General features: G+C 37.7%; 2 protein-coding genes across 3 annotated transcripts in view; one reads left to right on the top strand and one right to left on the bottom strand.

Annotated features, from left to right (window-relative positions):
* Positions 1–12,375, top strand: part of DOCK1 (dedicator of cytokinesis 1) — a 318,400-nt gene that overhangs the window by 105,588 nt on the left and 200,437 nt on the right. The window lies entirely within an intron of this gene.
* Positions 3,058–12,375, bottom strand: part of INSYN2A (inhibitory synaptic factor 2A) — a 47,324-nt gene continuing 38,006 nt past the window's right edge. Inside the window, exon 4 of the mRNA XM_050899444.1 lies at positions 3,058–3,241. Within this exon, the coding sequence (XP_050755401.1) occupies positions 3,058–3,241 (184 nt within the window). The remainder of the gene's footprint in view (positions 3,242–12,375) is intronic.

The following is a 12,375-nucleotide window of genomic DNA, read 5'->3' as shown; positions in this document are numbered from 1 at the left end:
TTTAATCATGATTTTTTTCAGTTTATCCTGATTTTTAAGCTATTTTTACAGTGACTTTTTTCTTTAAGAAAACAAGTGATACTCACATGAATAGTGTTTCCTAATAGTTCTAAAACAAAGAATGTAACTGTTGCTTAATGGAAATTATACGGACTCAGAAAATAGCAAGTAATATAAAATCACTGCAGTATTTATTGACTAAAAAGTATTTTTAAGCATGATATGGGAGAAGTGCATATAGCAAATTAGTATATGAAAGTGCATGGTATTGTCAGTGAATTCAGCAAAGCTACGTTATGTGCCACACTGAAAGTAAAGATGCATTTTCTTTGTTATAACCTCATACCTGCATTTTATAAGATCTTCTACATTAGGGTGAAAATAGCTTTGTCAGCCACATTTAACTAAAAGCTCTAAAGAATTAGGTTTTTCTCTCAGTGTCTATCTAACCTGAGCCTGAGTGATTCTAAATGTAATACAATATGATACATTTTACACACTTGCAAAAACATTTTATTACAAATTACATTGTATGGTACGATATAACACGATATGTAATTTTAAGCAAGACTATATGTATGTTAGCTTTTCCAGTTTTAAAAAAATGTAAAAAATTAAAAATTTGCAACTTCTTAAGAAAATAGCCTGGACATGTACAGAACACGCCGTGAGAACTTTCACTTTTAGCTCTTATATGTTTCACCAGTCAATTTTCCTCTGTCATTTTAAATGATTACAGAATACTGGTCTCCGTATGAGTCAGTAACCGCACATAAAAACAGTTCAGTTTTGTGTCAGAGTCCCTGCACACAAGAACGTTTAGAATAGGTTTATGGGAAAAGCTACTGATTCGGTGACACTAACCATTTGTAATTGATTGCCATTGAGAGATGCTTGATTTCGTTTCTTTAAAAAAAAAACCAAACAACCAAACAAAACCCAAACACTAGGCATGTCAGCATGGATGAGTTCATTAATTATTAACGCTACTTTAAAATAATACTGAATACTGTTGTATTTTTCTTGTTATGTCCGTATTTGATTTCTTTCTGTTTACGAAAAAAAAATACATTTTCTTGTTTGTAAATACTTGGGTTTCTAAAACCATGTCGGGTGGGCTGTCTTGTCAACAGTTTTGTATTTTCAATTAAAAACAATATAAAATACATGGAACACATTTTTTCCACATGAAACAATTGCACTTCCTTCCTGGTACACAGGATCACCTTTTCTAATCCTTCAGCTTTCACAAAGTATTTCAGGAGATTGTTTGCTTATGTACAAGAACTCGCAGCCCTCTTGACGGTTTACTGCAAAGGTGACTTTTTTCCATCAGAGCATGCTGAAATTAATTTTGAGCTGGACATAGACATCTGCTGCATTTCTGTTCCCATTTTAACTTCTTTTTCTTGCTCTTTGCTTTGGGGAAAAAAAAAGTTGTCTTCCTCAAGTTTTCTTGCAGTAATGGATTTGATGCTGAGCTAAGAGGAAAAATAATGTAAACAAAAACACTTCAAATTTTTTAGTATGTGCAAACTCTTCTGCTAATGTTTACATTTCTTCCACCTAAAGACTGAAGAATTTGTATCTTACTGTTGCTGCAGGGTATGCAATTTCAAAAGCAATTCTTAGTAAACCAGTTTGTCACATGACACTGTATGACTCAAATTATCTTAAATCCTTAAGAAAAAACCAAACCAACAAGATTCCCACTCCCTGGCCACTTCTAGCATAAGAAATTTTTCCACAAACGGTCATTCTAGATGCAAGTTTAATGACAGTAGCAAATACTTAAAGGAAAAAGTTGCAGTTTATAATTCAGAGCAAAATTTTTAGTGTCGTTTAAAAAAAAAAAAACAACAAAAAACTAGGAAAAAATTGATTCACATCTCTTCCCTAAGTGTGTTGGTTAGCAAGTACAATTAATAGATTGAGATATAAATTATAATAAGTTGGGGAACCCATCTGAGAAGCTTAGTAAATAAATAGCGCTTAAAATTACTGCTCCTTCCAAACAGGTTTCAAAGCGTGATGCATACTATAAATTTTCTGGTGCCTTCTGCAATAGTGTGGAGGTTTTCCAAAGACTGCGTTACAAAAAGATATTAAATTATGGCAAATGCCAACAATCCGTAGAGCTTTTGATTGTTCTGCTTGTGGGGCTTTGTTTTTTTGTTTTTTTTTTTTTTTTTTTCTGTGCCAGAATGTGTCATTTAGACCTTTTGGGTACCAAAAGACTAAAAGTGAGATCTAGGACAGATGATTGTCCCATGGCCTTGACCCTGTCAGCTTGATGTGGTTAAAGGCTTGTCCTGACTTTGGAAGGTTTCCAGCTGCTCACCCGTTGGAGATGAGCAGCCAACTTGTTCGTCTGGTGATGAGGACATAGCTAAATTAGAAAGGAAGGTGCGTTGTCGAAATGTGATAGCTTGGTTGAAGTCTACATCGCATGAAGGCAAATATACATATAGTCACATCGTAGAGATTATTCATGGTCTTGGACCACATGAAAAATTGTGCTTTGTCCAGGATACATGTGCTGAAAACTGCACTCCCCGATCAACATGGATTTGTAAAACTGAAGACCATTGCAAACATAAGGCTTGCTTGCTTTTTTGTTCCCCCCCGCCTCGTTGTTGTTTAAAGACAATAAACCAAACCCCCGAAAGGCTTTAAAACAATAGTGATATTTAGCTGTGTACAGGATGACAGCCTACAATTTAACAGGTTAGAATGTGACGCTTTCAGATCTAAGGAGGGGAAATAGTTTTACTTCCCATCTTTGTACACATTTCAATTCAGGTTTTACATCCCACATTGGTGAACTGCAAATAAAAGTTGGCAAGGTATTATCTAACACCTTGCTTCTGGACATTAGTTTATAGGTACAAAGGCCTTTTTGGTACATACGGTGAGAACTGAATGCTGCCAGAATGGTCAGAACTACATTGGCCGGTAACACTGATCAGTCTACCAAGATCCTGTTACAGATGATTGATAGAACTCCAAATATTTTTTTCAAAGAAGGCCTTGAACTCCACATGTAATGGACTTGCGTTAAAGGAACCAGAGTTTCCATCTTCCATGCTTTTTTGATTCAGTTTTGGATTTTTGCTTGGGAGTGGAGGAGTAGCTCTCCTGAGAATAAGGCAAAGGTGCAACCTGAGTTTCCTCAATAGGATGAAGTTTTCTCAAAACTGGCTGTAGTTTATCTTCTTGCTGTTTAAAATCCAATTCCACACTAAAAGTGGGAAGAAAAAAGGAATTAGTTACTAATTACGATGATAGAAAGATTTCAATTAAGCCAACATCTGACACCAGTATACTAGTGCTTAATTTATGAAATTCATATACAAAATGAATGTTTAAATCAGATCTCCCCATTTCTTGCACTTAAGTGAAAGGGGGTTGGGGAGGAAAAGGAAGGTGAAAAAAAGGACATATTGCAGAAGAGAAATAGGAATGGGATTGTGCAAACTTCTCCCTGCTGTTTAGGAGGGCCTTGAGGATTATGACAGAAGTGCTGTGAAGTGACTGAAAACTAGAAATACTACTTTTTCCCTCATGTCTGTGGAGAAATGCTCTTTCGGAGGGCTGCCAGGCTCAGTTCTCCCTCCTGTCTGTGTGGTCTGGGAGGTTAGGGTGGCAGCCAGGCATGTGCATCCTTGTGCTTCTGAGAAAAGCTGATGGGTTGGCCATAAAAACGAGGCTGTCTGTCATGGCAATGTCTTTACCTTAGCTGGTTTTTTTGCAAGTTTTACCATGAGTTAGATTAATTTCACCAAACCACTGTCATATGTATATACTCTATATATACACATGTGGAAAAAATAAATTAAAAAACAATTCTCTTCTGTAGTGCAACCCTTCAGCACATTCTGACAGCATCTAAACTTAGCCCTGTAATGAGGATAACATCGAATCTACTTGGCCCCTGCTGTTAACTGACTGCTGAGACAAAAAACATCTAATGATGGAGATCCATTTATTTAGCTGACCGTATCTGTAGGCAAAATGGAAAGAACCTGTTTCAGTAGTAGCTAGTGTGTACTTGCTACTAAAGTTGAATAGAAATAAGGGAAATACTCGCTTAAACATAAGCTTTTATTCAAAAAACATACTGAAGCTCTAAAATATACCTCCTGAATTCTAAACAGTTGGCTACAAAAATCCTGCCAGCAATTAAGAAACATCATAAAGATGAAATTACAACCCTTATTTCAAGTGTGCTACAGATCAAGTTTACCTTATAAAACAAAGGAACCCCATTATAAACTTCAGCAAAAGGTTAATTCTGTCTGATACTCAAAACCAAATCTAGGCCGCTTACAAATACCCTGAAATTTCATGGTTTCAGTTGCATTTGGTACAGCAGCTTGTAGCCAAGTTCTGCACCGAGTCTTTTCATCCTGTCTTGTGCATTACACTGCAATGTGGCACCTGGATGTCAGAGGATGCATTTAGAAGACGGGATGAAATTAAGGGACTTTTGACACTGGGGTTAATTTATTTCTTCCCTACCTTTTGCTTGATATTTTAAACCTAACAGCGAATGACTGAGGTGAGGATTGTGTGTGAATGCATCTGTTGGGGCACTTGAGAGGTTGCCTTTTCACCTCTGCTGCTGAGGTTTCTTGGGCTTGGCACTGACTGCCTTTGCTACAGCGTTGCAAAAATACGAGGTTATTGTTCCTGGGCATCAGTTCACTTTTAATAAGTATTAAATATGTTTTCTCAGTTATTTCTGCCATTGGTTGTTTGGCGTAAACTACTAGAGAAGTTAGGTCTACTTCTCCAGGTCTTCTGCTCCCAGTGTAGTTCATCTAAAAAGAGATTTTTAAACTTTTGTTACACTACCCATGTCTAGCTTAAGGAGAGTGGCACCCCACCTCGAATGTGTGCAAGCACACAGTACAAAACACCTGAAGTCACTGCAGAGGAAATTCTCCAAGTAAGCTGGAATGACAGAAGTCATGGGAAATTTTGGTGGACTTCAGTGCCACAGCCTTTGCAAACTGAGCACGTAATACCATCTAATACCACCTGCTGAGTTAGGTGGATTTTATTTTCCTCTTAGGGTGGAGGAGAGGGAATCATAGATGCTAAGAGAAGTTTGGGATATTTTTGTGCTTTGGTTTTTTTGAAGAGCTGAAGAGTCTGCCTACAAGACTTCCAGCGAAGCCCTAGAAAAGGGTGCTGGAAAGGTGTAAGGTCTTTTTTTGCATCTGGCTGTGCCTAGTTTGGTGTTTGTTGGTTTTGCATCTGGCTGTGCCTAGTTTGGTGCCTCGTTTAACTGTTAAACCCATTGTGAGCAAAAGTGTCAGCATTTCAATGATGTGGATAAACTTTCTAATAGTGGAGGAGAGAAATACGTTAGGTAAGAGTTCAAATACACAAAATATTTTTCCCACCTCCATGTTGTTAAGCAGTAAAAAGACATTCCAAATTGAAGAAGATAATTTTTTAAATTTCAGCTATGTGCTAGAACTATACCTATGAATACTGAATTTGCAGGAGACAGCTGTGTTGGGTATCCTGTTACTGCAGAAGCAAACTACAAGCCTATTGATTAATCTAATATCCGTCCTTGTTAATGAAAGAACAATGCTGCCTTCAGCTTGGTAACATGTTCGTGTTTGCAGTTTAGCTAGCAAAAAGCAGTCGGTTAGATAACTGCGGCATTAATTTTGTGGTAAGATGGGGTTATCGGTTGATTGTGAATGCCCCACTACATAAATGCTTTCAGTAATACAGTGAGAGAATCTCGGCATGAAATAGATTCTTCTCTAAGAGCTCTCTAAATCTCATTTAAAGTGGCATGCAAATCTGTGCAGCATTTGGCATATATTATAGTTGGTTTGTTTCTCAGTATAAATTTGGGGAAAAAAAAAGGGGGGGAGCATTTCAGCTCTGGTATTGGCAGAGTTCGTTTCTACTTCTTTCAAAATCTTATTCTTGCAGGGGAGCTCTCTTAAGAGCTACTTGAAATTGATGTGAAAGATAAATTGTTTTAAAAAAACTTGCTGAACAGAGTAACTTTTTTCAGAATCAATTTTTATTAAAGATAGACCTCGAGAAAAAACATCTTAGTTCTAGTCTGTATGACAAAAACCATGTTATTATCATTTTCTACTGCATAAAACCATTTGCAGCACAGTTCAGGCTGTCTTTCAGCTATTTACATCAAAATGAAATATTTTGCTTCTGAAGAGTATAAAGAGGATGAATGAAAACATTCATATTATTTCAGCATTTATAACTGTAAATTTTACAGAATAATTGATTGTTGTCTATCAAGATCAATTTATCTAGGTTTTTTAATGTAACCGCTCCTTTCAGGCAAACTATTTGTTTGCTTGCAAACTTAGGTTTTAGTGTATACCTGTTTGTGCCACAGTAATAAGACAAAAACCTTCTTATTCTGTAATTTTTCACATATTTTCTAAATTAGCTATAGCTGACTATTTTAGGTCTTGAACTTTATATCGAACATCTGAAATACTATTAAATTCAGCAAGTGTTACATATTTGTAAGACTTCTTTGTATTTTTGTTATAGAGCTGCAGATCTTTCCAGTTCTTGCATTCATGAACTTGATTTTGTCACCTATCACAGCTCGACAATTTTGTTTTGCTTAGTGCTATTTTTGTATCCTAAGTATCTATAGGTTTCCTCTTAAAATGACCTTTTCTTGAAGTAATCTCTATGCCACGTGGCTCTTTTCACTTTCAAACTTGGTCTGGTTTTGTCTCTTCTTTAAGCCTCCCCATGATAACTCCATAAACTTAGTGAGGACTATATGTTCTTCTAGCGTTATGCATGATGGAGATTATAATTATTGCTTCAGAAGCGTTTTTCCTTAGATGAAATAACAATATTTTTCGATAGACTGACAATTGTGCATAAGCCCTACAAAAACAAGAGATGAATCTAAATATTATACAACGCTAGTATCACAAACATTTGCCTGACGCATCTGATTAGGACATACTAAAGGTTCACTTACGTACAATATTGCCAAATTTGGAACATTGGGTTGGAGTTTCTCCATGTTCAATGCCTATCTCAAATTCTTCCTGTGCATGAAACTGCAGTGCAAATAGGCTGTTTTTGTGAGCAAGTATAAGCAGTAAAATTTCGTCTGTGACAAATATTCTGGTTTTCTGTGTTTTCTCCTCAAAGCAACTGTATACTTACAAGGTTTACAACAGAAACTTAATGTTTTAGGGCAGTTGCCTGTGTATCAGTGTTTGCATAGATGTCATTCCTATGAAAATTTGGCCAAATAAAATCAAATAACAGACCTTTGAGAATTTTATTTTGATGTGCTCATTAAACACAGGCAAAAACCTTGTAATTAAAATCTCTGAAATTCCTTCACAGTGAGACAGCTCTAGTCCAGGACTGATCAAAAATCTCTTTGCAATTGCAGCTCTAAGTTATATTAGCCTGTGCTTGACTGAGCCCCAGAGCAGAGGACCCTGAGCCTGCTTTTTCTGTCGTCTTGTTTTCTGCTAGGGACTGATACCAGTGCAAAGGGAAGCCAAAATGAGTTGGTTTGGGGTTTTTGTTTGTTTTTTTTTTGTTTTTTTTTTTTCTTCCTTCCTTTCCCATTTCGCAGATCCTGGTGGTATTTATTGCACAGCATGAATGTGCACTAAACTGACTGAGGAGCCTAGCTGAAAGGTGAATCATGATCTCATTTTGTCCCTAGGAAGTACCATTGACTTGCTATGGAAGTTGGGTTTATAGCGAATGAGGCAAAGTGTTGCAAAAAGGTAGAGGGTAACAGTAGGGCAGTTGAATGCTGCCTTGACAACTATTTTTATACACGACTGTTAATTTTAGGATTGAAGTCAGTGGGAACCTCTGTGGGGTTCCTCTGTTTGTTTTGCTTTGGGTTTTGTGTCCCCCGGCCTTTTTCTGTTTGTGAAATGGAGTTACTGTGTTTGGAAAACAGTGAAGACTCGCATACTGTAAGAACAAGTACCCCAGGACAGACTTGGAACAAAACTATTTTCTATACAGAATTTGAATCGTATTCAGGAAGGAAGGAGAAAATATATTGAATAGCTGCTCATCGGTGAAGGACCGCGTGCTCGGTGCCTGAAGCCCTAGGGGAGAGGCGTAAAGAACTGCCTGGCTTTCTAATTGAGCACTCACGGTGCAGTAGCACTGATCAACGCAGGGTTGGCTTGGCCTCCAGCCATTCTCAGAGGCCCCCGGAACATCTCAGAGGTGCTTTGGGGTTTGTGTGGCACGATATGCCTGCGTGTGCACGTGCTATATAATGCGTGCGGGTGAAATCCAGTGCTTTCAAGAGGTCTTATAACTATGTACATAGGGCCCGTTGTATGATAAAGGGGGTGGTGTAGAGCCAAGGCAGACAATTTGGACACCTCGCTGAAGGCATGCACGTAAGGTGGCCGACTTGCTCAGGCTGCTTCTTTCTGGCTAATCCCACTGGCTAAATCCTAGCGCTGTGGATTAGGGATTGGTGTGGTGGATTTTCTGGTTTTGGCTTCATGTTTTTTTTAATCATTTTGAGAATATACTTTAATGAGTTTATTTTTTGCCTGCTGGCAGCAGAGTGAACTTTTTCTAATTTTGTTGCTGTATAAGGGATTGAAAACAGTTTGAGGAGTCATAACCATTTGGTTTTAAGCATATGGACTGTGGGAGGGTATCTAGCAGCAAGCTTAGACATACGGATGGGTTTTCTTCTTTTCTAACACAGTCACACGTTATTAACGTGAATCATTTTAAGACTATTAGATGCTAATGATTGGATATGTTGGTTACTTGTAAGATTGCCGAATCAGAATAATTCAGGTTCAGGACCATGTTGCTGAGGGCTTTATCCACTTGTCTCTTGAAACCTCCAAGGATGGAGCCTGCACAGGCTCTGGGCAGCCTGTCCCCCTCTGCTTTCTGCCTCAAGGGAAAACCTTTCTCCTCCTACTCAACCTGAGCCTTTCTCATTTCAGTTGACACCCCTTCTGTTTACCTTTTTATTACCCAGTTTGTAATGTTAAGGCCCAAATCCTCCAAGCATTTGTAGAGCGGCTTAACTCTTTGCATTTAAGTAGGGTAGGTGAAGCAGGAATTAAAGAATATCATAGTGTCTCCTTCTGGGTCACATTAATTGGATGACATAGCATTAGTGCATGCCACATCCTGGAAGAACGGGATCCAGATAAGCACTAATCACTTGAAAATTAGCTTAATACACTTTTAAGCAATCTCTGTTAAATTTCGTATTTCAACCTGAAAATCACAAATGCCTAGGATCCAAAGCATTGTCAGCATTAGCAAGCCACTAAGATCCATTTTTACTACTAAGCATCTTACAGTCTAGCGATAAGATGAGAAAGAATGTAAATTAATTAATATGGGTAGGGAATAAAAAGATGATGAAGACTACTATTCTCGTCATTTATAGAATCGTTTGGGTTGGAAGGGACCTTCAAGATCATCTAGTTCCAACCCCTCTGAGTCCTTCTCCTCAGGGCTGCTCTCAATCCACTCATCGCCCAGCCTGTATTTGTGCTTGGGATTGCCCCGACCCATGTGCAGGGCCTTGCCCTTGGCCTTGTTGAACTTCATGAGGTTCGCACGGGCCCACCTCTCAAGCCTGTCAAGGTCCCTCTGGATGGCATCCCTTCCCTCCAGCGTGTGGACCACACCGCACGGCTCGGTGTCCTCGGCAAACTCGCTGAGGGTGCGCTCAATCCCACTGTCCATGTCGCTGACAAAGATGTTAAACAGCGCCGGTCCCAGTACCGACCCCTGAGGAACGCCACTCGTCACTTAGTTACCTGATTTTGTTATACTGAAGCTATCTTAGGGATTTATGTCTACTTGTCTTATTTTCGCTTTGTATTGCTATATTTATTAATTTTAATAATTATCACTACATCTAACCTTTACAAGTGAACTACTTCCATGTGGGTTCTGTGCTAACTAGTTAACTTGTATCACCATGATTTTAATCTGTTTCATTTGCCACTGTTGTATTGAGAGTTACATTTTATAGATTCTAATAATATATTTTCTGTTGAGTAGTTGGAGTACACCTTAGAATAAAGACAAAATTGAATACTGAAAACCAGCATAATTCAAAATTGCAAAGGAGTAAAAAGTAGCCAAATTAATGGTTGATACAGCTTTGAGTAATTTTTCCCCCAAAGAACTGCAATACTGTATTGTTGATTTATTGGTTCTCCCTATGCAGAAATTGGCTAGTGATTTGCTCTAGTAAAAAGTTTACTTCCAGAAGCTAAAGTAGCCTTGTAAAAGCTATTGAGTACTTCTGACCTTTGTGACTAAAAGGAAGTCTAGCATGAATTCTTAAAGATGCTTCTTCACGGAAATAATTGATGATAAAGGCCTAAGAATAATGCACAAAATATTAAACAGAAGACTCATTTTGTCATATAGATTTCTGTTCAAGGATTAAAATTCACACAGGATGGTAATTTAAACAGGAGCGGAAAGGGCAGTTCCACTAAAAGATAATTACAGAATAAAACAGGCTATGAAGATTTTAGTCCACGTGGGTTTTGGGTGTTTTAGAATTGGTACAGTTTCTGCATATCAATGCAACTTCTTCTTAATAGCAAGATTTTGCTAGACTTCAGTATTTAAGTTGACTTTGTCCTGACAATATACCCTAATAAAACTTATTTTCTATCTTTAAAACTATCTTTAAAAATTTCAGTGGTGAATCTACATTAGTTTGTAAAAGATAGATGTAAAAGTTTGTGTGTCTTTTGTTTGTAAATTTGTCTTTTAGTTTGTAGGAGATGATTTTGAAGCTGTCTTGTGACCTTGGATTATGAGATACTGATACTAATGGAATAGATTAACATTTGACACAGATTAACATTTGATAAAATAGTTGTTCATTTTTACTACTTAATCACATTTTTTGACTACTATTTTACATACTTTCTGGAAATTACTATAAAGACACAATGCTGAATACTTTTTCCTGACTATTTTAGACTACTGCTATGTAGTTGGGACTTCATACTCAGGCTTTAAAACCTATAGCGACGGTGTTGCCCAATAAAAGTTTTTCTGCTGTGTTTGAGCCTAGAGCTCCATAAGACGCAGCACAACTGATCCTGTCCTTACCAGAATCCTAGTGACCGTAGGCTGGTGAAGCCTTCAGGGGGATGGCTCAAGCCTTTCCCCCTCTAAAGCCCAGCTTCCAGATGGGTATTGAACTGGGAGCGGAAGCAGTGAATTGACGTCTGTCGTAGTTAGGGGGATGCGGTTATCGTGGCTCGTCTCCTGCAATGGAAGAAGGCGTCAGTGACGCCTGTGTCTGGAGTTCCTGACAAGTTCTTGAACGTATTTCTCATCGCAGAAATAAGGAGAATTTTGAGGGAAATGAGGAATCAAATTTAGATGTGTTTCTCTTCCTATTGATTTCTAAAGCAGTTTTAAGTTTTTGGTACCTTGTCTTTTTAATAGTGTTTAATGTTTGATCGGTTTCCTATTTATTAAAAAAAATGAGAAAATAACCTGGTTTTCCTTTTTTCTTCAATACTAAGAAGTATGTATTCTTTTCAATATAAAGACAAACTAATATAAAAATAGATTTGGAATCTTAGCAAAAAAATGTAAATTTCATATGTAAAATAACTGTATTCTCAAAAACCTATTCTTAGAATGTTTACTAACAGTATTGGCATTTTTGATACTAAAAAGCTGCTAAAACCCCTTAAAATACAAGAGTGTTTTTTTGTCGCCTTCTACCCTCTCTAGCTTTTGTGTTATATTAATATTCTAAAAAGTCATCTTGAGGGGGAAGAATTTAATTACATTGATGGTTTCTGCATTGTAGCATCTCATCTGTGCTATACCTGGCATTACAGGATGCAGCTGGGTAGTCAGTAGGGCAACTTACTCATTCCTCTAAGATGCTGTTTCACTGCAGTTTAAAAATAAAGGTTTGAAACAGCTCTGACTATTTTTTTTAATGTTACTGTGTTCAAAATTGAATCATATTTAAAAAAAATCAGTTATGGAAAAGTTAAGGTTTTCTCTTGAAATTATTGATTTGTCCGATAAGGGCACTGGTTCTATTTTTCTTAAGTCTCCCCTATCTACTACTTGGGTGAAAGAGCTCAAGACTGAGGAGGGTCCAAAATAGGAGCACGTTGTAAAACCAGTCAGCGGAACACGCAGTAGGTCAGCCAGGATGATCCTCCTGCTCTGACACTGACATTTACTGACAGCTTGCAGGGCCAGTGCCCTCAAAGATACCCAGGTTTTCAGTGCATCTTGAATGGTTTAATCTGAGTTGTAATTTCTGTTCCTAAAAGGTGTTTTGTCTTAAAGAGAAGTCACGTAACTCTGTGCAGC

This window comes from Gymnogyps californianus, chromosome 6 (assembly GCF_018139145.2).
Source record: "Gymnogyps californianus isolate 813 chromosome 6, ASM1813914v2, whole genome shotgun sequence".
Taxonomy (NCBI): Eukaryota; Metazoa; Chordata; class Aves; order Accipitriformes; family Cathartidae; genus Gymnogyps; species Gymnogyps californianus.
Note: the sequence above shows the minus strand (reverse complement) of the source record. Positions and strands in the feature narration are given on the sequence as shown.